The sequence below is a fragment of the Callorhinus ursinus genome, unplaced genomic scaffold (assembly GCF_003265705.2).
Source record: "Callorhinus ursinus isolate GAN/ISIS: 27379988/994484 unplaced genomic scaffold, GSC_fseal_2.0 scaffold1, whole genome shotgun sequence".
Classification (NCBI taxonomy): domain Eukaryota; kingdom Metazoa; phylum Chordata; class Mammalia; order Carnivora; family Otariidae; genus Callorhinus; species Callorhinus ursinus.
In genome coordinates, this window is record NW_027397063.1 from 141,628,798 (window position 1) to 141,655,218 (window position 26,421).

General features: G+C 56.8%; 2 protein-coding genes across 7 annotated transcripts in view; both read right to left on the bottom strand.

Annotated features, from left to right (window-relative positions):
- Positions 1-163: 163 nt before the first annotated feature.
- VILL (villin like) lies at positions 164-13,073 on the bottom strand. The gene is given in 19 exon segments (XM_073892736.1): positions 164-439; positions 689-940; positions 1,141-1,212; positions 1,406-1,591; positions 3,019-3,125; positions 3,128-3,159; positions 4,124-4,269; positions 4,799-4,978; positions 5,499-5,788; positions 6,516-6,623; positions 7,180-7,287; positions 8,178-8,334; positions 9,054-9,152; positions 9,250-9,328; positions 9,711-9,910; positions 10,220-10,336; positions 11,562-11,691; positions 12,702-12,835; positions 13,008-13,073. Coding segments are annotated over 19 exon segments (2,577 nt in total). The 3' UTR covers positions 164-325.
- Positions 13,074-22,209: 9,136 nt separating this feature from the next.
- CTDSPL (CTD small phosphatase like) overlaps positions 22,210-26,421 on the bottom strand; it is a 112,132-nt gene continuing 107,920 nt past the window's right edge. For 4 of the 6 annotated variants that reach the window (XM_073902124.1, XM_073902104.1, XM_073902110.1 and 1 more), the window contains 2 exons: positions 25,816-25,933; positions 22,210-24,851 (listed from right to left, as the gene is read on the bottom strand). In XM_073902124.1, the coding sequence (XP_073758225.1) occupies positions 24,442-24,851; positions 25,816-25,933 (528 nt within the window). In that variant the 3' untranslated portion in view covers positions 22,210-24,441. Of the gene's footprint in view, positions 25,934-26,421 lie in introns of all 6 variants that reach the window. The other 2 variants (XM_073902116.1, XM_025884427.2) reach the window with 2 other exon arrangements.

Genomic DNA, 26,421 nt, shown 5'->3' on the forward strand with positions numbered 1-26,421 from the left:
GACCAGTGAGAAACAAACCCCTCCATGGAAGACAGTGGACAGAGCTCAGTCCTCTGGAATGTCACAGACCACCCCCCCCAGTCCCCGGGGCCCCTTCCCCCCCCCCCCCCAGAGCTGGGCCAAATGAGTGACCCAGACTTGAAAGCCCACACACCACACCTCGTGAGGGCCACCAGCTTTTATTGACCGGGGTGGAGGGGTTGACCCGGGAGTCTCCAGCTAGGCTTTGCCAGCGGGGTCTCCCAGGGGTCTCAGGTATGTGTTGGGAAGGTACCCGTGGAGGTGCTGGCCATGTGGGTGGCACCGGTAGGGGCAGGGCCTGGGGTCAGAACAAGCCAAGCTGCTTTTTCTCCTGCTGCTGCCTCCACTTGGCCATGCTATAGAATTCTTCCTTGGATTTCCCAAAGATATCTTGGAAGTCAGAGTCGGAGAGAGAGAACTGGGGGCGGGGGGAGAGGGTACAGGGGCAGGGTGTCAACTGATCCCAGAATCCTGTTCCGTTGGCCCAGTGGTGGCATCCCAGGGCTCAGGGCTCTCCTCCCCCACCTCTCTCTGCCCATTATCCCATTCGGAAGACACATCTCCCCGGGCAGCGGGCCCATTGCCCACCATCAGTGGGTCATGCCCCGGGCACCTCCAGCTCAGTGTGAGATGCATCAGTGAGTGACAGGGGGCCTCGGGCACCCACCTCCTCGTGGGCTGGGTCCACACCCTCTGGCAGGTCCTCGGCAGCCTGATGCATTAGCTGTTCGCGGGGCAGGCTCCCACTGATGGTGGGTCTGGGGCTGCTGTGGCAGCTGCCGGTGCTGGTGCCCCCGGCCTTGGGGCCTAGCTGCAGCTCATTCCCTGAGCCCTCCTGGGAGCCCTTGAGGGCCCACAGGGTCAAGGGGCCTGTCCTGCCATTGCTTGGCCCTCTAGAGAGCTGCAGGTTGTTGAGTTCCTGCCGGGAGAGGGGACTCACGCTGGGGATATGGGGGAGAGGCTCCCACGGGGAGGCCACACTGAGCCCACGGCCCTCTTGGCCCCATTGCAAACCCTGCCACCCATCAGGGTCTGGCTCCTTCCTTGCCCATCCTGCCCATCTGGGCCATGCCGACCAAGCGCAGTCCCTGGCGGGAGCCTGGCAGGCCCAATACTCACTGCTGTTATCTCAACTATGGCAGGTTTTGCTCCCAGGCTGCCATCCACCACCTCCTCATAGGACTGGTTGTTCTGGGGGCAAGAATCAGGACAGGGCAGGATGGAGGGCACCACTGGAACCCAGGGGCGGTGGGCTGAGAACAAGACCCGGGCTCTTCTACCCACACTGGAAGTCCCCAGACAAGGCAATGCCTCCTCCCAGTGTGCCCAGGGCAGGCCCCTCTCCCTGGGGTAGGGTGGGGCTGGGAGTTCAGGCCTCACTCACAGTCCACTTGTAAGGGTCCCAGGTGAGGAACCATCCAGTGAAGGTGGGAGGCTCGTGGCCCTCCTTGATCACCACAATGGGCGTGGCGGGGCTCCTCCCTGCGGGATGCGTCTTCAGGTACTCCGGGCCCCAGGCCACCGCCTCCTTCTTCCACTCACTGGCAGCTTCCCCGAGCCACAGGTAGATCTGGGCCACAGAGAGGGCCTGGCCTTGGGCGAGTGGAGGGGCTGCCCAGAGCTGACCACTTCCTTCCCACCCCCATCTATTAAATGGTCTCCCAAGCCCGCACACATCCCAGCCAGCCAGGCACACCCAGCAGGCTGGCCGCCACACCACCCACACACCCATAAATGTGGTAGAGGGTCACAGGCACACATGTATACATTCAATCCACAAATATTTATTGAGTTCCTATTGTGTGCCAGGCACTGTTCTAGGCACTTGGGAATTCAACAATGAGAAAACAAAACAGGCAAAAATCCCTGCCCTTGTAGAGCCTTCATTTTACTGGGGGGAGACAGAAAAATAAGTACATAAATTAAGTAAAATAGGTACTACATCAGAGAAAAGTAAGGCAGGGAAAGAAGACAAAGGGTGTGTGCCGGGGGGGTTGGTGAGGATGACTAATTTTAAATTAGAATCGGAGAGAGTCTTACTGAGAAGATGACATTTGAGTAGAGATCTGGGGGAGGTGGAGGGAGCAAGTCGAGTGTTCTAGCCAGAAGAAACAACAGTGCAAGGGCCCTAAGCACACCTGGGCAATTTCGGGGAGCAGCAAGGGGGCCACTGTGGCTAGAGCAGAGCAAGTGGAGGTATGGGAGCAGAAATTTGCTCCCACAGAGGTGTGGGAGCAAGTCAGCCCAGAGAGTCGGGCCGCCAGGTCATGTGGGCTGTAGTAAGGGCTTTGCTTTTGCTCTGAGATGGGAACACACAAGCCTTATGGCCACATTCAGTGTCACAGACACATGATCACAGCTGTAGACATGCAATCCCCCACTGCCGCAGAGCCACTCACTGTCACCCACAGTCACACAGAGCTGCACCTAAACAAGATTGCACTCCATCACACAGCTGTGCTCACTCCTCCTGAAAAACACAGGCAGCCCCCAGACCTGCCTCATAAAGCCTCTCAGACACATAGTGACCCTGCCCGACAGTCACTCAGGCTGTGGCCAGTCTCCTAGTCTCCTGGTTTCCCCAGTTACAGCCGGTGCGGGACCACACGGCCGCTCCACGGAGGCGAGCACCATCCCACAAAGGAACCACGTACACTCGTGTGGTCATTCAGTCTGCAACCACTCGCATGGACACATTAGCCATGGGCACCCAGTCGCCTGGAATCATGCCGCTGTAAGGCACACAGACGCAAATACAGAACTGCTCACAATCTCACAGCGAGTCTCCTACAGCTTCGCGGTGACACAGGGTGGTCCCTGGTCGCGCAGTGCAGTCACTCACAGCATTACCGTGTCACCCACAATCACAGACTCATCCGCAGGCTGACATGGCTGGAAACACACAGTTACACACTCTCGACCCCAGCTGCACAGACACGGTCGCCCCCTCCCTTCACACCCCAGCCAGCCGGGGGCAGGGGCGGGGGGGCGCCTCACCTCCTGCCAGGTGTCCAGTAACATGATGTCATACTTGTCCAGGCCCTCTTGGCTAAAGAACACCACTTCTGTGAGGACCAGGCAGCCCATCTGGCTGGAGCACTCAGCCGTGGCTGGAAGCTGGAGACGTCCTCGGGAAGCCTGGCCAGGGTGGGCAGCCAGGCAGTGAGGGGCGTAGAGACAGCTGTGCCTCTCAGCAGCCTGGGCTGAGCTAGCCCTCAGCACAGGGCCTCTACCTCCCCCCAACCCCCGGATGGGCAACAGCTTCTCCTGGAGCGGGAGGCCTGCGCCCTCCTCTGGGCTCCCCCCAGCCCATAACTCCCTCCGGGGATGCCCAGCTGCTCCCTGGGTCCCAGCATCACCGTCTTGTCAGTGGGAAAGCCCATTACGTGACCTGTCTAGCCAGCTGTGACATACGCTGCCCCAGGAATTTCCCCAGGAGTGGGCCCTGGGAAGGGGATGCCTGGCTCAGTGCGGCTGGGTGGGGGGGAGTTGTGCTAAGCTGGGGCCCTGCCCTCCCCAGGAAGGAGGGGGTCCTGGTCCTGGCTGGATGCTCAGGGGACTTGCGGGGAGTCCAGTGCATCAACCAGGCCCCACAGACACTCACAGCGGCCCTGACTCCGCAACCTCCTCCCTTGAAGGCCTCAACCCTGCCTTACCTTCTGATACACACCCTTGTCCTTTTACACAGTCCACACATACGTTTATTCACACGTCACATTAGCCGTGCCCCCCCCCCCAAAGATACACACACACACACACTCGGCACCATGACCCCTGGGGACTGTGGGCTGGGAATGGGGCTTTGCCCTCTTGCCCTCTGCCGTTGGGAAGGTCCAGGGAACTGGGCAATGCAGGGAGCATGTTTGGCCAGAAGAGGGCGCGACTATCCTGCTCTCCCTGGCATCTTCCTGATCCCTATTACCCAGGGCTGGGGAGGGAAGGGTGGGCTGCGCTCCTGGGAACCCTGGAATGGGGAGCCAAGAGACCTCAGTTCTAGTGTGGCCTCTCCAGCTCTCTGTGTGACCCTTAAATCGTCACCCACACTCTCTGGGTCTGTTTCCTCCTCTGTATAAGGAAAACACCCTCTTCCCAGCCCTGTCACCTCTTGTTGCTGGGGTAGGGAGCTCAGCCTCCCAGGGCCTCCCAGAAGTGGGGAGGCCCCTGACCCTCCAGCACCGTTTGCTTGTTCTCCCCAGAGATGGCAGTGACCACCGTCCGCGCCATCTCACGCTGGTCACCGCTGCAGCCCTGGCAGACAAAGAGCTGGGTCAGGCCCTGAAGGGGGAGGGGTCTTGGCCTCCAGCCCCACCTCCCCCACTCACAGGGGACTCTGGGAGACTGGGCTTAAGTCCGTGGAGGCCTAGGCTGACGGCACACATGAGCCAGGGATCTCCCCTTCCCCACTCCCAGTACTGGGACCCTCTCCTGGTCCAGAGAATGGGATGGGGACCCCAGGCCCGGGGACCATTTGTGGTTTATGTTGAAGATCAGAGAAAACTCTGGCAATCTGGACTAGGCCTCCTCTTTTCCCCAAGAGACTCGGGAAGGGTCATGCTCCTTGCTCAAGGCAGGAAGGAGGGGAGGCAGCCTGGGCCTGGCCTGCCTCTGACCAGTAGACTCCCAGATCTACCTGTCACATTCAACTCCCCACTGTGGCCTTTCCCCTGCCCCACTCCTGGCCTATCTGAGGTTGGACATGGAAGTCTGCCTGAGTAGAGCCATCCCTCGTGTGGCACATGGCCCTAGGCATGAGTCGAGTGGCCAGGGTTAGAGGTACCTTTCCAAACCAGAGGTAGCGGGTGCTAGCTGTGACCAGCAAGAAAATGTCACTGGAGTTGAGAGCTGAGGCACGGGCCGGCACCTCCACAGTCCTGGTGTTGTAGCTGTCTGTGTCTTGCACATGGAAGAGCCTCGTGGCAGGTGCTGGCTGCCCCTTCCCATTGTGCCCCGTGTGCCCCTACAAGAGGGCTGGGCCTCAGGATGAGGCAAGGGCTCCTGGGGAGCTGCCTCCCTGTCCCAGGGACGGACAAACTGCCCTGGGGCCCAGAAGACTCTTGCTTGAAGCCACCACTATCTTCTAGACCCTCTGAATGTGGAGGGTGAGGATCCTATCAGCCTAGGATAGGGAACCAGGCCCTTTCTTAATGGATCCCTCCCCCAATTCCAAGGAGTCAGGTCATGGTTCCCCCAGGCCTTGAGGACAGAGAATAGTGACCCCAGGCAAGGCCCTACTCCCTTCCAATTTAGCTTCTTCACCTGGCTTCTGCTGTGTGGCTGGCTCTGCGGACAAGGCAAAGAGACTCAGGCAGGGGTCACCCTTGGAGCTCCTGCCCAGGTGTCTTGACAGCACCGGGACACCAGGGTTAGTAAGCAGGGGGGCCTCCCCCAGCTGAAGTGAAGCCTCGCCCTTATATAAGGGCTATGGGCACATGGAGGAGCTGGTGAGGCTGCAGGAACAGCAGCAAGGTGGGCCCTACCTGGAAGACCACCAGCTGGCCCTGGAGGATGGCGAGGAAGTGAGGGGGCTCGCTACCCATGGTCACGCGTTCCTGCACCAGGGCTCGATGGTACATGAGGTCCAGCTCCTCGGCGTGGCAGTTCAGGATGTTGATCTCACATGTGGTGGCCTGGTGGCCTGGTGGCCCTGCAGGTGGGGGTGGTAGGGGCCTGGGGCAGCTCTTAGATCCCATTCTCAGCTCCTCAGCTCTGGGGCTTGAAGACGCACAGCCTCGGAGCTCTTGGGAAAATTCTCTTTTCTCAAGTGTCACTTAAAAAGACAAAGCCTGTTCAAAGGCTGAAAGGAAAATACTTCCTTACACTTAATAGTATGATTTCCTCTTCCTAGTGGGTAGCGAGCATGGGCTCTGGAGCCAGGCTCCAGATCCTAATCAAATCCCAGGTAGGCCCTGTGTGGGCAGTGAGACCCTTCTGAGCTTTGGCTTTTCCCTTCTGTAAAGTGGGCATAACAACACCCACCTTGACAATGGCAGGAAACAATTCCTGGACAGCACTCTCTGGGGAAGATGTCCTCCGGAGCAGAGCTGCCAGAATCCTGCCTTTTGCAGAAGAGGCTGTTTCTGACCACACGCTCTACCAGGAGCAGCCCTTATCTGGCAGCCAGGCTTCCTAGCTCAGGGGCTGCCCCTGCCTGCCGGCCTGCTGGGAGGAATCCCCTCTCTGCTTCTGTGCTTGGAGCCTGAGTGGCAAGACCTTTACCCTCCTGTATTCCTGTCCCCCTCTGTCTCTCCCTGTGTACCCCATCTCTCCTGCTTTTCATCCCATCCCCCCCACTCTGTCTCCTCCCTCCTCTGTCTTCCTCAGTCTCTTCTGTCTCTCTCTGTCCCCATTCCCTGTCTTCCTTTCTCCCTGCTCCAAGCCCTGCCATGTCTCCTCCTATCTTGGTCCCTTCTCACTAACGGTCTCTGTCCATCCATATTAGGGCAAATATAGGAAGAAACCTTGGAGAAATGGTATTTTCTCTGACTTCCACCTACCTGAAGAACTAGAAACCCAGAAGTCCTGTTCCCAGAATCTTACAGCGTCCCCACACCAGCCAAGGGCCAGATGGGACCATAGTTTTCGCCGCCATTTACAGATAAAAACTGAGGCCCAATGGACTTAAGGGCTCTACCAGGGATCAGATAACATGTCACAATGCAGCCCCTACATCTCCCAGAACACTGGTCTGAGACCAGACAGGTGGCCGACTGTGGGACTGTGTGGGACCGTGACTGATTACGTGTGATTGTGTAGTATGTTGGTGTGGTCGTGTGGGTTGAGTATTGTGTGTGACTGTGATCACGTGTAATGCAGAATTTGTGCAATTACGTTTGCAGCTGATGAACTTGGCTGGTTGGGTGCAATTAGAGTGTGTGTATATGTATTTGTATTGTATGTATGGTTGTGTCATATATTTAACAAAAGGGCACAATTATCTCGAAGTGTTACTGTGCTGTATGCCAAGTGTTATGTGAACACAGCTGCACAGATTGATTAGGCGTCATGTGTACGACCCCGCTGTAGGCAGGGTGTGTGTACAGGTACACATGCCCATAGATGTCGCTGTGCGATGTGCAAGTGCGTGTACTTAGGGCACTTTAGTAACCTGAAGACAAAGCCTACCCCTGTGTGCCTATCTTCCCCCAGCCAAGCCAATGCCCCTTACCTCCACCTTCCCGGAGGCATCGTCCACCATCCTGAGCTGGGCCGCTAGTTCAGGCTGACTGTGCAGCTTGCCCACATCCAGCCTTACCCGAATCAATTTACCTGAATCAGAGGGGGCATAGGGTGTCACTGGCATTCTCGCCCCAGCCAACCCCGTCCCTCCCATCACTCAAGAGGCCCCCTCCGACCGCGCCCCCCCCCAATCCGGGGGCACTTTCTGGGTACCGCCCCTTGTCGGTCCCACTCCATCCCCCCCAGGCCCGGCCCCGCGCCGGCCGCGCCCGGCTCCCCCCAACTCCCCGAGCCTCGTCCCGCCCGCTCTCCCATCCCACCGAAGTTCTGCGTGCCGCCCCGCGCCGGCCACGTCCCGCCCCCGCAGGCCACGCCACGCCCGCTCCCCCTTCCCTCCGAGGCTCTGGGGGCCGCCCCGCCCCGGCCGCGCCCCCCGGTCTCGTCCCGCCCGCTCCTCCATCCCACCGAAGTTCTGCGTGCCGCCCCGCGCCGGCCACGTCCCGCCCCCGCAGGCCACGCCACGCCCGCTCTCCCCTCCGAGGTTCTGGGGGCCACCCCACTCCGGCCCCGCCCCGCCTTGGCTACGCCCCGCCCTGGCTCGGCCGCGCCCCCTGGCCTCATCCAGCCGGCTCTCCCATCCCACCGAAGTTCTGCGTGCCGCCCCACGCCAGCCCCGCCCCACCCGCAGACCCCGCCCGGCGCCGGCCACGTCCCGCCCCCGCGAGCCACGCCCGCTCTCCCCTCCGAGGTTCTTGGTGCCACCCTACATCGGCCCCTCCCCGCCTCGGCTCCCCACCCCCGCCTCGGCTACGCCCCGCCCCCCGACCTCGTCCCGCCCGCTCTCCCATCCCACCTACCCTCTGGGCCCCGCCCCGCGCCGGCCCCGCCCCGCCCCCGCAAGCCACGCCACGCCCGCCCTCCTCTCGGAGGTTCTGGTGCCGTCCCGTGTCGGCCCCGTGCCGGCCCCGCCCCCCCCGGACCCCCCCCCCCCCGCTCAGTCATCCTGTCGAGCTTCTGGTTCCTTCGCTGGTTAGTAGACCAAGTCTGGAGGAGCTGTTTGAATGCGGCCGACTCGGCGCCCTCGTTCACCACCTCCACGTTGGTGTAGGTCGGATAGCCTTTGGCCTGGATGAAGGCCTGGGGCGGGGGCTCTGTCAGGCGCGCGGCCCGAGGGCCCAATTCTCTGCTCCACCCGCAGGGACCTGAGGCTCAGCTGGGCCCTGAGCAGCATTAACTAACCGAGCTCATGACCCGCTTAAGAAGCTGGCTCCTTCACTGCCAACTTCTCTGAGGTCCCTGAGGACAGGCAAGGTCCCCTTAGTCTGAGCCGCGGGAAGGGCGGGCGTGACAACACCCCCAGACCCCAGGCAGAGACCTCCCTGTCTTCCCCCCTCAAAATGGGGGAGGCGCCCAGTACTGTATGCTTCTCAGACCCGAAGGCAGGCCCACGTTCCCCTTTTACATGTGGTTTCTTGGGTGCTCTCTGGTCACCCGCTCCCCCAACCGCTCTCAGGGCTCCCCGGGGAAGGCTGCATGCCCCTGGTACCGAAGAGGGGCCCCGTGTTCTCCCTCAGACCCCTGGGCAGAATTGTGTCTCCATCCTCAGACGGGGCGCTTTGTCTCCAGGCTTAGACCCCAGGGCAAAGTCATGTCCTCCTCTATCAGACAGGCTCCCAGGACAGGATGTATCCATCTCCTGGCCCAAGGGCAGGACTACCTCCCCTTAAGGCCCTGGCAATGTGGATGTCTCCTAACTTAGATTTCAGGGTACCGCCATTTCTTCCCTCACACCCCAGGTCAGGGCTCCGCCCGCCCCTTCAAAGGCAGCTCCCTTTGAAACGGCCCAACAGCTTCACCAGGGCCCGGCTGAAGGCAGCCTTTTTCTCTTGGAGGCCAGACATGCGTCCCTGCCACACATAGATCTTGAAACCACCCTGGTCCAGGATGTAGTAATCCTGGGAGCAAGAAAGGGGACTGGTCAGGAGGTGGTCCAGACTGGGCTGGGGTTGTGGGTGGGTATGGATGAGGTGGCTGGGGCCAGGCCTGCCTCACCTCCTCCTGCAGTAGGTCTTGGGGTAGTGGGCAGGTCGCCAACTCCTGGATCACCAAGTCCTCATCCTTCTCACAAACGCTGGGGGAGAGGCAACCAGATATAGGCAGCTCAGCCCCTCTCTGGCCTGGCTCCACTCCAGCTTCCTCTAGTCCCCCCAAAGACAGATGGCATGGAATCTAGGGCCCTGAGTTGCAGTCTTGACATCACTGCGGCCTTGCTGTGGAGCCTGAGGCAGCTCCCTGGCCCTCCATTGCCTCAGTTGCCCTATCTTTACAATGCGTTTCTCAGAAAGGCAGCCATGCAAGAGTACAGACTGGGCCCAAAGCCCTATATGGCTTGCTCCAGAAACCCAGGGGCCTTTCCTGGAGAGCTTTCCAGAGACACTGTGTTACTGCAGTAATGATAGACATGCAGACCCAGGCTATCCCACCCACCCTGCCCACTCCCAAGGTCTGCTCACTGGTAGAGGTGGACACTGGCCTTCTGCAGCTGGCTAATACTCTTGTTGGGCAGGGTGGCATGCAGGTTGCCCACTCTGCAGCCCAGCCCAGCTTCCATGACCTGCATGAGGTCAGTGGCTTCGACCTCGTCATCCACCACACCAATCTGGGCATGACCACCACGCTCCCTGTCCTGGAGGCTGCAGGTCAGGGTCAGGCCCTGTAGGAGAGGACCTGGCAGTCAGGGCTTCCCCAGCATGCCTCCCCCGTACTGTTCACCGCTCAGATAGTCCATCTCAGATCCTTCCTGTCACAGTTCAGCTCCCAGAGGCTGGAGTCAGAGGGGAGGCGTCGTGGTATGCTGGCCTCCAAGGATACCGGTGCAGAGTCTGGGCTCAGCTTGCACACAGTAGGAGCTTCTCAGGTTGTAGCGGAGAACCAGGCCCACTTCTTGGGGTGGCTAGAGGGTGGGCACCTGGAGGATCACCCTTCTCCCTGAACCCTGCATCCCTTACTTCCCAGAGTAGACACTGATCCGCGCCTTCTCAGAAATGCTGGCCTCGGGCCCATTCCACTGGATCATCACCTTGCCCAGGTCCAGCAGGAAGATGTCACCCTTATTAAAGCTGTTCCAAGAGAGCTCCACCTGCCAGAGTCAGGAGGGGCAGGGCAGGAAACAGGGTGTCATACCACCAGGACCCAGGGGGAGGGGTACCATACCTATCTCCACCTACAAGAGCACAGTCCACGTGTGTGCACGATGCTGTGGGCAACTGTGTATCTGTGTGACCAGTGTTGTGGTGTGCAAGCATGCATCTGTGTGACCATATGAGACCTTGAAGGTCACTCTGTGGGGGTAGCTGTGTGTATCTTTGGGGAATGCTGCATTTCACAGGGTGGATGTGATTAGGACACTCTGCTCAATGCATGTTGGTAGCTGCAACTTGTATACACATACATGTGTATACAAGTGGGATGTATGTATCTATCTAGCCACGTGTACCGATACATGCTCATGTGTAGGGGGCACATCCACTGTGAACAAGTGTGTGAGCCCATGAGTGACGATGTAGTTGTGCCTGAATGGAGGGCAGTGTGTTATCAATGGAAAAAGACAGTTATCATCAGAGAGACTTTGGGGAGCAAGAGTAGGGACTCTAAATAATTATGCCAATATGGCAGGCAGAACCTGGGGCTGCATGTTGTCCCTGTGTGCCCAGGGATGTAGGGTCACTGCCTCTGTGAGGACAGTGGGTGAGCCCGTGTGGGATTGTCACAGGGCTGCTATATGCCATATAGAGAGTAATGCGTACAACACAGGTGTCACCATTCACATCGCAGACATCAAACACCCGGATGTTCATGATACCAAATCCCTGTCAGGGGGCAGCAACGTGTCGTGTTCTAACAAGATTGGTATTTCCCATTACTTTCCTGACAGACGGAGTAAGGGGCACTCTGCAGACTAGAGTGGGCCTGGGGGGACCGATGGGAGACAGTGTGTGTGCCTACGGGTGATAGGGATGCTGTGTCTGAAGAGTGTGGGGCTGTGCAGCCCCCACCCCACATTGTGCTACTTCCCACTGTGTGGCCTACGGGGACCATCCAGGTGCACCATTTTGTCCTCCTCACCTCCCCAAGTTCTTCCTATGCCATGGGGTGGATGAGAAAACAGGGTGAGGGGAGACGTGGTGGGGTGGGGCTAGGAGCCTGGCTCCACCTCTTCTCTCCTCATCCCAGGTAGGCCATCTGGGAGTGCGGACAGCCCATGGTGCCCCCTGCCCGGCCTCCATCCTCCACACTTCCCGATACTGAGTCCCCACAGTCCGACCTGAGCCTGGCGATGGAGCGGCATGCCCGGCAGCCCTCACCTCTGTGGCTGACGCATGCTTCCTCCCTTGGATGCGCAGCAGTCGCTGGATGTTGTATATGTTGGTCTCCACATGCCTGAGGGCAGAGGCCAGGCCTCCTTTTCTATAGCTGAGGAGGGAATGGGCTCTCCTGGAAGACCACACATTGCTGTGTGCAGGTGTGAGCGCAGACATGCGCACACATGTGGGGAGACGCATGAGTGTGTGTACCAGTTGGGGCATATGGGGATCTGTCCGAGCAAGTGCAGACGTGAGTGCATGGAAGCTGGGCAACAGCATACACGTGTGCACGCAAACACGTATATAGGTAGGTGTGCCCACCTACTTGGTGGCCCATCCTATAGCAGTGGTGTGTTTTCTATGTGTGTGTGTATAAATACGCTCCTGTCTATCCTATATGCATGTGTGAGGTTTAACTGTATGAAACAGCAATGATCAAATATTGGCGTTTTCCTATGGTTTAACCTAATACATGCAATTGTTAATTTAATCTATAGTTGAAGCAATTTACAGCCAAAGACATATTTCTACTGGGCACAGTAACATAAAGGCAAACTCAAAACACATTGGTATCTACCCAAGAGAAGTGAAAAACACGTCTGCACAAAAGCTTGTAGATAAGATGGATGTTAACTAAACTTAGGGTGGTGATCTGGTCACAATACTTGTAAGTCACACCATCATGTTGTGCCCCTCAAACCATACAGTGATGTATGTCAATTATCTCAATAAAACTAGAAAACAAAAAACCCCACCCCAAAACATGTATACAAATGTTCATAACAGCATTATCCAGAACAGCCTCAAAGTGAAAGCAATTCAGATATCCCATGATAAATACATAAATAAAACATGTTCTATCCCCACATCATGTGCTGTATAATTCCATTTATAAAAATGTCCAGAATAGGCAAATCTATACAGACCGAGGAAAGAAAATGTTGGGGGGAAATGGGGAGCATTGTGAAGGGTATGGGGCTTCTTTTTGGGGTGACGGAGGTGTTCTAAAACTGTGGTCATGGTTGCACAAGTCTGTGGCTAGACTAGAGATCACTGAATTTATACTCTAAATGGGCCGGTTGTATGGTATGAGATTTGTTAACTCAGGAGAGATGTCTCCCCCTACCCCAATACCCTCACGAGAAGAGAGTCACCCAGGCCTCCCAGCCCCCATGCCGGGCAGACTTCCACAGGCTCACGTGGAGGACAATGTAGCAGTGTTCCTCGAAGAAGTTCCCATAAGCCCTTGCGGGGACTGGAACCATCCTTAGGTTCTGGGAGAGGAGGTGCCTCTGACAACTCAGCAGGACCACCTGCCCACCCAAGACCTTCTGGGGTGGGGAGGAGGGAGGGAGGGAGCTCTGAGTTGGTGGGGGGAGGGAGAAGCCTAGTCTCAGAGATTGATACTCTTTGTCACCAACCCTGCTGTCTGGTTGTACTCCTCACCTCAATGATCCATATGTGGAGGTCCCTGTGGCTCTCAGTGGCTGGGAGGCCCTTGCCAATGTCCATCCTAGGCCAGGTGGGAATGAGGGAGGAAACAACAAACAAGAGCCAGAGTTCGCAGGCCCCGGCCACCTGTGCTCTGGGCTTCAAGCAAGAACTCTCCCCAGCTGCAGCTCTCCAAAGCACTGTCATCATAGAATATGCCTAGAATATGCCTTTCACTAGGAGGGCTCTATACATACACAGATGCTAGCAAACCAGGCCAGGTACTGCAGATGTTGGCACAGAGGCTTTGCAAACAGGGACCTGGTTTGTTGTCTGTGGTTGTGTTCTTTTTTTTTTTTAAAGATTTTATTTATTTATTTGAGAGAGAGAGAGAATGAGAGAGAGCACAAGAGGGAAGAGGGTCAGAGGGAGAAGCAGACTTCCCGCTGAGCAGGGAGCCCGATGCAGGACTCCAGGATCATGACCTGAGCCGAAGGCAGTTGCTTAACCAACTGAGCCACCCAGGCACCCTGTGGTTGTGTTCTTGAAACAGGGCCCGGCTCTGTGGGCAGGGATGGGTTTTGAACATAGGGAGTTAGAAACAGGCTATGCAGACAAAGATCTGCAGCCAGGGACGGCCACTGGAGACAGTGACAGGTTTTGCACAGGCAAAGGTTCTGCTAGTAAAAGAACAGATTTGGCAGCCAGGGAAAGGCTCTGCAAACAGGCTCTTGAAATGAGACAGAGACACTTACCGCAGAGGAAGCAGGGTGTGCTGATAGGGATAGAGACAGGTACTATAAACAAAGCTCTGCAAATAAGAACAGTGTCTTTAGGCAGAAAGAGGTGTCCCAGACAAGGACACAGACAAACTCCGGAGACAGCTTCTGCCGTAAAAGCAAATCTAATACATAGGGAAATAGGGACAGACCATTTAAAAAGACAGGTTCTGGGGGTGCTGGGTGGCTCAGTCGGTTAAGCGTCTGCCTTCGGCTCAGGTCATGATCTCAGGATCAGGGATCAAGCCCCACGTCCAGCTCCCCCGCTCAGCAGGGAGGCTGCTTGTCCCTCTTCCCCCTGTTCCCCCTCTCTCTTTCTCTCAAATAAATAACATCTTAAAAAAAAAAAAAAAAAGACAAGTTCTGAAAAAAAGACCCTGAAAGGAGCCTCTAGACACAGGCTCGGAGAGAAACAGACAAGAGGAAGTTTCTGCAAACTCAGGACAGACTCTGCACACAAGCATGGTCTCTGAAGACTGTGATAGAGTCTGGAGCAAGCAACAGGCTTAGCTAACCTGAGAGGGCTGGGTGAATCAAGCATAGGCACTCTTAAATTCTTGAAACAGAGCTGAACTGTTATTACAAACAGGCCCTGTGAACAGCCACAGGCTCTGCAAACAGTGACTTTGTTCCCTTAGCTCCTGCAGTGCCCTGTGGTTTTGAGTGTGCATAGGAGAGCAGCATGGAATGTAAGGTATCCGAGGTATCGAGGTATCGGGGAGGGAAGGGGCTCTCGATCTTGTTACATCGCAGATGACTCTCAGCTCCCCCAGGCTTCCCCATAACACACCTTCAGAAACCTCTGTGGGAGTTTTGGTCCTTCCTTCGTCCGTGGAAGTTCTTTCTCCATCTAACCTAAGTCCCACCTGCTGCAACTTTTGCTTCTTGCTGCTGCTTTACCCGATAGACCCAGAAGTCACTTCTCTCTGAACTTCTCTTTCCTAGTGACCTGAGCATGGTGTGAGCTCCTCTCCCCTCCCCACTCCTCTCCAGTGGTAGGAACCACCGGGGCTTGCTGACCCTGCCTGAGCAGGGCAGAGTAGGGGGGAGGAGGAGAGTTAGAGAGTTAGAGAATCAGAGGCATACTGTGACTCGTGCACCTTTGTCCAGGGCCCCTGAGGGCCTGGCTCAGGCCCTGGTGAGCTCATAGGTCACCGTGGGAAATTCCCCACTCTCTCAAAGAGGGCCCAGGTGGCTTCTGGAAGCAGGGAGGAGGGAGCTGCCCAGAGCAGGGCGGGCAGAGGGGTGGTCCTGCCCAGGTTAGAGCCACCAGCTAAGGCTCTGGAGAGCATGGATGCTGGAGGTCCGGTGTCCAGCCCTAGAGCAGAGGGCTCCCAAGGCCAGCGGCTTGTCCTTATGTTTGCCGCCAGCTCCCAGGCGGGCCACCGCCAGCAGGGACTCAGTGACAGCCGCTGAATGAATGAAACCTGCTGCCTGCTGAGTGAGGGTAGATGGACAGCGGGGCCACCGTGCGCTCTCACTGCGCCCAGAACTGCGGTTACAGGCTCTGCCTGTCGCTGTGACAGTGACGTGGGGGACAGGCAGACACGAGATCGTGTAAAGCTGGTCCCAAGCAACAGAAAACACGCGATGGCACCGAGTGACAGGCATAGTGACATTCAGAGGCGATGGACAGAAGCAGTGTCCAGGGACAGCAACCAGGACACAGGTGGGCAGTGGCCAGAGGTATAAACTAGGGGCTGTAGGTCAGGTAACAGTGGGAGTCAGGGACAGAGTGACAGGAAGCCTGGCTGGCCGCCACACTGTGGTCACCAGGGACCCATGGGGGAATGGACAGTCAAACTGGAGACCAGAAGTTTGGGACGGGGCAAGATTCACTGGGCGGGGTCAGCATCACCTGCGGGGGGCGGGAAGGGTAGCCCAGATCCAGTTCCAGCCCGGGGAGCCAAACTCTTAGGCTTCCAGGGCCCGAGGCCCTCATCCCCATGTAACCTGGGTTCTAGGGGATGGGCCAAGGGATTCTCACAGGGATCCTCTCTCCCCTAACACCCCTGTCTCCTCAGGTAGTCTCCTTCTCCCACAGGGGGGCCCTTCCCTTCCCCGAGGGCCGCCTCTAAACTGCCAAGCCCTCCCACCCTGGACGCCCTCCTTCCCCTGGGGAACTCCCTTCTGTCCTGCTCTGCATGGCCTAGCCCCACCCTGTGTCCTCTCTCTCCTGAAAGCCCCCTGCAGCCCAGGGCCCCCTTCTCGCCTGGATGCCCAGTTCCTTCTCTGACAAACCCGTCTCCCCCCTTCCTCCCCCATTCCTCCCCCAATGCCCCCTTGCTCCCCTGGCCTCCCCTTCTCTCCCCTGAGTTCTCCTCACTGCTGGGTGCTCCCTTCCTTCTCCAGATGCCCCCTCCTTTCCTGGGCTCCTCCTCCCCCCGGGGGGGGGCCCTCCTCTGGGGCCCCAGTGGCTACTTCCTCCTTCTGAGGTACCTGTGAAAGGGCGGGCCCGAGGTCACTTTGCCGGAATTGCAGGAAGAGGGGGAGGGGCGCTCCCCCCCCCCAGCCCCGTGCTGGACACCCCTGACTCGGAGCAGCCCCTCCCAGCTGATTCCGGAGCCCCCTCCCTGCCAGGCCTACCTGCTGGAAGGTGCTCTCTTTCCTGGCCAGTGGGCCGTGCTGGGCCTGTCCCCCAACCTGCCCCTGCACTAGAACTCAATCCCTGCTCCCGCCCAGCACCCAGCACGACACAACCCACCGCCTGTGGGCTGGGCTTCAAACGTAGTCAGTCAGTCAGTCAACAAATATTGACCCAGCTCTCTGAGAGCCACCCCTCCCCAGGGCCATGGCTGGTCTGCCAGGCCTCCCTGCCTGGGTCCTGGTGGCCAGAGTCAGCGGGGCTTGGACGCCTCGGCTGGTCTAAGATATGGGGTGTGGAATATACTGTGACTTTCCTTCTCTGACCCCTGACCCCCAGAAGGCCAGGCCACTCCAACAAACTTTAGGAGGAAGGAGGACCAAAGCTATTGGGGGTGGGGGCGGCAGTCTGTTTCTGTGAGACCCAGGTCACTTCAGGAGGTGGGGGAGGTGGCCACGCTCCCTCTAGCATCTCTGCTGTCCTTGCTGCCCCCCGTTTGGGCTTGCTGCCCAGCACAGCCCTACCCAGGGAGCCCTGATACCCATTGTGGGAGAGGCCAGTCCAGCCTTTGCAGGGAAGACACCTTTCCCACACCTCCCTCCTTTCCTACCTGATTGTAGGGTGGGGGAGGTGCTGAAAATATAGCATTCCAGAAACCCTTTCTTTAGGCCATTGGCCTCAGTTCTAGCCACAGACCGTCCAGTGGGGCTCCTCTGCCAGGACATACTGGCCCCAACACCCTTTCCCCATGTCCAGGCCTCAGCCCCACTACTCCCTGTCACAGAGAGGGGGTGACTCCAGGAAGTCTGGGTCCACCTGTGCCCAGTCGGACCTACTGCCAGTATGTGACTGTGGTTAACAGAGTTAAGAGGTCCCTGTGTGTGAAGGGATGCCTGTGTTGTCCCAGGACAGGTAGTTAGTCCTTGTGTGTGTCTGACCTTGTGTGTGGGAGAACACTCTGTTCCTTTATACGGTGGTGTGTGTGTGTGTGTGTTTGCCTCCGCCTGTGCATGCCTGTTTCCCTGACTCCTTTTGTCCCCATGCTCAGCAAAATCCCATGTCCTCACTTCTTCCTTCCTCCCTGCAGATTCTACCTGCCCCACTCCTGTGCACTCTGCTTGGCCTTTGTTCCAGAACTCCCTGGAAATGGCTCTTTCCTAGTCCTCAATGCCCACTCTTGCCACAGCGGATGCATGGTTGTCTGTCCTCACCTCACCCTCCCTCTTACCACCCAGGGACCCCACTGGCCACCCCTTCCTCTGGAAACAGTTCACAGCCCAAGTGTTTTCCCCACCTCACTGGCCACTCTGCCCTCTCCTTTGGGGCCTTCAAATGTCAGTGGGCACACAACTCAGGCCTTAGCTCCTGTCTCTTGTCTGTTTTCTTCCAAGTTCCAGTCCCCAGGCTGTAAATGCCAGGGGAACACTAGTGTCTCCTCCAACACGGACTCCCACTCCTTCCGAACCCCCACCCCCTGCCCACCCTTCATCCTTCATCTGTCTGGTCACATCTCCCCTGGTGCATCTGACCTCATGCTTGACATCCAGGTCAGGCCCCTCAGAGACCTCCTCCGAGGCCAAGAAATGGCATGAACATCCAACTGGTAGCTCAGGCCCCACACCTGAGGGCCATCCCGGGTTCCTCTCCTTCCCTCTCATGCACAGGGTGGCCACTAGCCAGTCTGGTTCATCCAGGATCCTGAACTTGGCTGGGCCTCTCTGCCCTGCCCCAGCAGCCAGCCTCTCACCAGTTCAGCCTGAACCTCCCTCTGTGTCTCCTGGTCTCTTCGACCCCTATGTCTATCCTCCAACAGTAGCCAAAGGGATCTCTTAACCACAAAGAGATCACACTATTCCCCTGCTTTAAACCTTCCAGTGGCTTCCCTAAAATAAAGCCCTAAATTGCCTGTCCCTCTGCTGCATCTCCATTCATTCTCCCCATTCCTCATTGTGTTCTAGCTACAAATTTCTCATTGTCCCTTAAGACACCAACCTCATTCTAGTCTCTGGACCTTTGTACTTGCTGTTACCTCTGCCAGAAGCCTCTCCCCTAAATCTTCCCATGGTTCCTTTTCTGCATTCTGGCCTCAACCCAGATGACACCCCCCCAGAGGAGACTTCCCTGACCATGGTAGATAAGCAGTGTTCTTCCCAGCCACCCACCACTTTCTCATCCTCCTCGTGCTTCCAGAAGCAGATAACCTTACTCATTTGGGTCCTGGCTCAGTGTCTGTGTCCCCAGCTGCGGTGTGAGGGCCTGGTGGGCAGAGCCTCGCTCACTGCTGTACCTTGCGTCTAGAATGGTGCCTGGCATAATGACGGCTGCTTAAATAGAACAGAAATATCTGTTGATGTGCTCCTGTGGTCGGTGCCCCGATCACCTGGACCCTTTCTGGGCCCCTTCCTGACGCAGAGGCCCGGAGTTGAGCTCTCCTCAGAGTCAGGCTCCAGCCCCAGCTGAAGTGCCGCCTGGCTGCGTGACTCAGGACACATTTCTCAGGCTTCTTCTGAGCTGACATGTCCTCCTGTGAGAAGGCAGGGGAGGTTGCATCTTGTGAGCGGGACACCCCACCTGGTGCAACCCAGCCTCTGCAGCGTAGTGCAGGGCACAAGGACCTCTCCAACGTCCCTCCCCAGAAATCTCCGGGTCTCTGGAATCCAGAAGATTCTGGATGGGCTCAACTACTCCCCTCCAGAATGGCGGGCACCATCTTGCACCTGTGATCCCAGGACCAAGAGAGATGGCAGTGGGCCCCAGGTCGGGGTGGGGGGGACCGGTGCAGATAAGCAGCACTGCTTTGTGTCTGGTGTGGACAATCTCCAGCTCATGGGATCACAACCATGACACAGAGAGAGGAAACTGAGACCCAGGGTAGTACTCACAGGCAACTAGGGTCTTACAAGGACCAGGGGATGCCCAGCCTCTCCCTCCCTCCTCCCCCAGAGGAAAAAGGGGGCTCCGCCACCCCCTCCTCCTCCTCAGCTAGCACCGCCCTGGCTGTGGGACCCACTCATCCCACTGACCCTTCCCGCCCTGGGGGACCCTGCGGCCCACCCACCCTCCCCTGGCAGGTTCGCAGGCTCTCTGTCGCTACTGTGTTCCTTACGGGTTTATCTCGCAAGGCCCAGCCCGCTCCGCGTCAATGTTGACAAAGGCGTGGGTGTGGCCCTGAGTGGGCGGGGCAGACGCTGGGAATCAGCCCCGCCCCTTCAGGCCCCGCCCCCAAGTGCCTAAACCCGGGTTCTCACGTGGCTGTCCCAGCTCTCTTCAGAGTCCCTCCCAGGGAGGTGCGACACGCCGCCCCTCGCGGGGACCAGGCCCTGCAGGGGGTTGCGACCCTCCGGAGAGCCGACAGGGCAGGGGTTGGGGGGGGGGGGGGGGGGGTAAGGCCTGACTGGGGGTCTTGGATCCCACTGCCTGGAAACATCCTGGCCCCACGCCTTTCAGGAGAGCAGCCTTAGGACCATGTGCCCCCCCCCATCTGGCTGCAGGCCGCGGAGGAGCAGTGACACGGTCACCGGGGCACAAGAGCGGCTCCTCGGAAGTCGACGTGGTGGGAACCGCTAGGGGCCCGAGGAAGTGGAGTCTGTTGCTGTACCCTCCGGGCCACCACTGATGGCCTAATGGAGTCAGAAGACAGCCCAGAAAAGAGCCCTGGGTCCCTGCGAACAAGGAGGTGTCCCTGCTTTGCTTTCCCGCGGCTGGGGATGTGTCACCCTGCCCAGTTGTGCACCCACCCCATGGGGACAGCGCTTGGGCCAGGATAGAGGGGTGAGGGGTGGCAAGGCTCGGTTAGGTTGGTGGGCAGTGCTCCCATGTGAAGTGGGGGTATCCACTCTGCTCCCCACCTCAGTGTAAAAGCAGGGAACTGTCAGCTGTGTGTGGCTATTAGGCCCCCCTCCTCGCTCCTGCCTTGGGAAAGGCTCCCAGTGACCGTGTGGGGTTTTCTTTGTAATTTTCTGGGTTTCCTCACCTTTTTAGCGATGAACATGTAAGGTTGGTCTTTCAGGTAAAGCAATACACGCCGTTTCCCCTAAGCCCTGCCTGTAGCCCCTTTGCCATACCTGGGTATCAGGCCTGAAACAGTTTGGGGACTTTCTTTTCCTCCACTGCCAGTCAGAATAGGGGTTCTCAGCCCTTGCTGAAACTTTGAGTAAAAATGTGATGCCCACTCTCAGGGTTTGGGGTTTAAATGGTCTGGAGTGGACTTAAGGGAATCTGTTTTTAAGAGCCGTCAGGTGATTCTAATGAGCAGTGACAGCTGAGAATCACTGAGCTAAGAGATGGAGCTGTAATGGAAGTTTGGGAGGGAAAACTGGAGCCCACATACCCTCCTCCATCCCACATACCCTCCTCCTCCTGAGTGCTGGAGGGTCCAGTATATCCTCCTTGGAGATCAGGTGCTGACCATGCCAATTGTGGCTCTGGGCCTTGAGTAGCCTGTTGACCCGTGGGCAGTCCCAGCACAGATCTGCCATGTAAGCATTCCAGTTACTCGGAGGACTCTGCCACAAGCCCCCAGTGCACCCCCCATCCACTAGCTCAACAGACTATCTTCCCAGGCTGGCTTTCCCCAGCCACTCTTCCCCTTCCCTCCCCGACTTCCTGTCCATTCTTTGGTCCTGAATACAGACGATATGTGTGCAAACAAGAAAATATCCGGAGGTGAAATCTCAGTATGCCAAGTCCCAAGTAAGTGGCCTCTTGATGCTCTGTTTCCTTCCCACCTATTCAGAGGATCTACGTTCATGCAGACACCTCAGCTTCAGGAGTTGCCACAGTTCTCAGCTGTCTGTCTGTCTGGTTGTATGCAGAGGTGTGAAGCAGTTGTGGGTATGGGGGCAATGCCAGAGAGGGCGGAAGGAGGGAAAGAAGAGGGCCGGGGGCGAGCAGAGCCAAGGAGAGACACGGAGAGAGGGGAACACAGCCTAGGAGTCCAGAACCAGGGGGAGAGCTGGGGTGACTCCTCTGGCTGGGCAGCTGCCCCACTGTGGAGAGGGCAACCCAGGGGCATGGCACAGACTAGCTGTGGGGGATTTGGGGTCTTGTCTCTGGGTAGATAGTAGGTTTCCTGCGCGGACCCACACACTGAGTCCTGTGTGGTCCAGGACGAGGGTACGTGCCCGGTGGAGGCCTGTGATAGAACAGAGACTGCAAAGAATTGTCTCACTGGCCTCAGGTTTCTCCTCCATGAAATGGGGAGAAGACCTGGCTAATGGGATTGTTGACACTGGTGTTATCTGAATTAGGGATCGCCATGAAGCAACAGTCCTGAGAGTGGTGTGGCCAGGCCCAAGGCTCTGCCACGACTCCCTAGCAGAGGGGCACCTGCTGCCTGTCTCACCTTTATGTACAGAGGGGCTGGGCTGAGGACAGTGCCTGGGGGATGTCTCACTGTGAGAAAGCTGTCTTGGCTATCTTTACTCTTTCTAACCCTTGCCATGCTTCACCTGGTAATCACAGCATCTCAGCCAGCATGCCCATGGGCTCTGGGTTTAGGTACCATACTCCACACACAGGGCCGGTGGCTCCCATGGGGTGGGGTGGGGTGGGGGGCTGTACCGGGAAGTCCGTTGGCAGGGCCGGAATCCCGGTGCAAGCAGAGTGAGCCACACCGCTTCTGTCTGCAGGGCCTAACATTGGGCAGGGTGGTCCTCCAGCGTCCCCGCGGGTCAAGGTCGGTGGCTCCTGGGATGCCGCGTCCCTGCTCCCATCCACCCCAGCTCTGCAGACGCGGGAGCCCCAAGAGCCCCGAGGCGCCGCCGGCGTGAGGCCGTGCGGGTGGAGAGAACAGAGCGGAGAGCGAGCGGAAAGAGGCGCGGGCGCTGGAGAAGCAGTCCATCCACAAGAGGGCGCAGTTTCACGTGTTTATTTTTGGCAGGAAGGAAATCATTGCAAACCTCCCGGGGGACAATGCTCGCCCCTGGAAACGTGCACATTCCACATGTAGTATTTCCCAAGTAATGCTGGCTTGTTTGTCACATTCAAACGTCCAACAGAAATCCACGACTACCCAGGCACCAGAATCTCCACTACCGGGGGGTGGGGGACAGGGGGGTGTTAGTCTGCAGAGAAGCTCCCTGGAGAACCGACAGCAACAGACACCATCAATTTTACAGTGAGACAGGAACAGAGGCAGCCAGTAAGATTTTGCTCAGGTAACTGCAAGCACTTCAAGCCACCTCCCCCCCCTCCGCGAACCCTGGCTCGCCAACTGTCCATCACAGCACCTTTAAAAGCAGAGGCACAAACGTCACGAGTGTTTGACCATATAGGGCTGCGCGGTTCTAGATTTTATTAGAGAGAGGTCTTTAAAATATAGGGTTGTAAAGTGTTGCCAGGTTATAAATTTACAGATTTCTTTTTTTAAACCAGAAAGTTCAAATGCTGCAACCATGACAAGTCAGTGTCATCAGGGCCTCTTCACGTCTCCAAAGTCACCTCATCAAAACTGCGATGTCAAAGGAGCTTCCCCACCAACCAATGGGGGTGACAAGTAGTGTTCCTCCTTAGGATACAGATAACATTGTTTACAAACAGCTAATGGGTGAAGCCACAGACCAACACATAGAATTCCAGAGCAGTGGAAGACAGAGCAGTGACCACCTCAGATGGGCCCGGGCACCGCCACCCAAGGCCCGGCCAGAGATGTTGTCACATCATAGGGGCCCGAGTCCATGACCCAAGATCTCCTGTCCCAGATCTTAATATAAAAAATACTTCCCAGGAGACTATATTTTAACCTGGTACTCAAAGGACCAAGAAACTCAGGAGGCTGGGTTTCTCTTTTGGTTAAAGAGTGTGTGTGTGTGTGTGTGTGGGGGGGGGATATTTTGGTAACATGGGGAGCATATGGCACAGAGAAATAGCTAATGGGGTTCATTAGGTTTTAAAGCCCACAATTTAATAAAAGGTAATAATTAAAAACAATACCCGTATTTACCTTAAAAAACATAAACCCCAAACATTCATCTCATTTCTTGGCCTTATGTTAGAATTCTATTGCTTCATTTACATGTAGATGATTAAAAATATAGAGAGAGATATAGATATTCTGATTATGTACATAAAGCAGAATCAAGGGCTAAAATAAAAATTTTGGCATTTTGGAGTGTGGTCAACTAAGGTGCACAGAGTCCAGAAGGCTCGGCGGGGGGGGGGGCTGGTTCCTGCCCCCCCCCCCCCCCGAGTCAGTCTGTGTCTGCGGTGGCTGGAACCGGGCTCCATCCCCAACAGCCGTGCAATGGTGCTCGCAGTTTCAGGAACTAGCAGGTGCAGTGTCTGGCTCAAGCTTGCCAGTGTCTTCACAGAAGTGGGACACTCTTCCTAGGTTCGAGTCCCCTGAAATACTCTAGAATTTCAGTCCTCTCTGCCCTCTGTTCCGGAGAAGACCGTGTGATGCCGGCAGACAAGAGGGCAGGAGGGAGGGTCGAAGGCTGTCCCCAGGACTGATTTCTGTGTGGATTTCAACGCAGGACAGACACCTGACTGCAACATTCAAGAACATTTAAGGCAGCGGGTCATTAATGACTAGTTTTCCAAATCAAGGTTTAGGGCATGTGCAGATCTGCCACATGACTGCTGTTCTCTGTGGTAATGCCTAACATGGGGCGATTTTTACCGTGACTGGCATGGGGATCACTGGGTTCTGCACACTCAGAATGCTGGGGTGCCTGGCTACCCCTGGACACTTCTCTTCTGAATGCATGGCAGTCCACAGCCCAAAGTGCTGTTGGGAGGACGTGATTATTTTGTGAACGAAAGCAAGAACAAAATTGCACTTCGACACCCATCTTCAGACTTGGTGCCGGTCGCTCCCACCGGAACTCTGGCGGAGGCCCACCCCACAGAGGACTAAGGCAATGGTGCCGACACGAAAGGGTTCTTTTAAATTATTTGTTAAGAGCAATACTTTATAGACTGTCTGGTCAAACAAGGAACATGGCACTGCTTCAAACAGCTCCCCGGGAAAGGCTGCAAAGGAAGCCCCAGCCCAGGGAGGGCACCCCGCCTCTCCTGGCTCAGGGGGGTGAGTTCCACATCTGGACAGGTTTCCCCAACCCCGGCTCAGAAAATAGTCTGTGCTTCAAAAGAGAAGACCAGGAGTGGACTTGGGCCACATCAATGCGGTGGCCAGTTGAGGCCGCGCGTTCTCAGGGGAGAACGGTCGGCTCATCACAGTAGCTGATGTTGGGGGCCATTCAGAACGAACACCACGCCTGTGTGGTGTGCTGGCCCCCGTGTCTTTGTTCCCTCCCGAACTCCCGCGGCCGGTGCCCGGGAAGGGATGCGGTTGGTGCAGTCTGCAGTGGGGGCGGGCGGGGGGGGGGGGACACCTACGTTTCTGACCCTGTCCAAGCCTGCAGCTTAGCAGGGAGCAGATTCTGAGCATAGGCACGGTGGCAAGGAACAGTGTTAACAGCCGCTGGTCAAATCCATTCGGTGGCAGCGCGGGAGCAGCAAAGAAAATTCCCAAACAGCTCCGTGTATATCCAGCTTTTGGAAAGGAAACATTTAAAAAATCAAGACACAGACTTTTTTTTTTTTTAAATATCCGGGGGTTATGGAGTTTCCTGGAACTGCTCTACCCAGAACGACAGCCACGGAATGAAAAACGTACAGAAGTATGGTAGTGGTGTGAAAGCAGAGGTGATGGTGCCACTTTTCCAGGGGAAAGTGTGACCACAGGACATGACTGTCACCACCTGAAGTAACAGTGATACTATAAAGGTATCTACTGTCTCCTAAAGTGTTGAGCCGCACAACTGCAGATACATTCCAAACTGGGTCCGTACTGAGCGGAGACGCTGCCACGGTTGCTGAGGCTCCTGCCGGGAGTCCAGCCCTGGGGCGTGTCACCGGGTGTCAGAGCACTCACACCTGCTGGGGGACAGGCTTGTAGGACTCACCTCCACCCCCCCCCCCCCCCCCCCCCGGGTTCTAGAAAATTGTCATATTCGTCTTTTTAGAGAATCTAAGACAATAAAAGACTAAAAGATGTCTGGAAATATGTTGTGTAGAAAAATTAACTCTTGGCTTAAAATAACATTCAAAAAGGCACTTCATCCTGTAGGAAAGAGATTCTGAGTTGGGTCAGCTGCTCCAAGCTGGGGTAGAAAGGGACAGGTTGTCTGCTTGGAGGAGAGGGCCAGGGGGACAGTTGAAAGGAAGTCTGATAGATTTCAAGCTTTTTTTTTTTTTCCTTTTTGGTATGTTTTAAGAAAAGCAAATCCAGTAAAATGCATGTCCCTTTAGGAAATTTGTTAAAAGAGTTCATTTTAAAATAGTTGTTTCTGTTCTTAAAAAAGAAAACAGGTAGGTATGGCCACGTGGACCTCATGGCCTGGAGCGTGGAGTGTCCTCACTTCCTGCTCCCAGGGAGCGGAGGCCAGGTGGGTCCCCGAGGCCGGAGGCTCCAGGGCGCACGGGCGGGAGGCAGACAGAGGCCGGCGCTACCTACTGCAGAGTCTGTGCAGCACGCCGTACACGTCGTCCTCCCGGCTCAAGCCCTCAAAGAAGGGGATGAGGTCCAGCAGCTCTGTGTCCGTCATGTCATCGAACCAGGACTGCACGGGCACCTGGAAGACAGTGTGTGGAGGGGGCAGCAGAACCGCATCCAGCGCTGGGGGCAGCTCCTAGCCTGACTGGGCCCCCCGCACTTTAAATCTTTTCTTTGGTAAGGAGGACAGGTATCTAAAAACCATCATCATCGTCATCATCATCATCATCATCTTGTGTGTTCTCCCGTCCCAACTATGATCGATCCAAAGCTACCTGGTTTGGGAGGAAGGCAAAGTCAGTGTATTTGCTTTTTAAGTGAAGTCTAAATGCCAGTTTGCGTGCATTTGCCTGTTTTGATTTCCTGCCACAGAAAAGCAGGCCAAGGCGCAGAATATAGGAGAGCTGGCCTTGCTACTTGCCAGTTTCAAAAGCTCTTTCCATTGTATCCCACCAGCTCCTTACACCTCACCTGGAGCCAGAGGCTACCTGCCAGCCACTGACACCAGGGAGCCCACAAACAGGGCACAGGAAAGCTTCTACTTGGGGTCACTGTGCCATGCTGCAC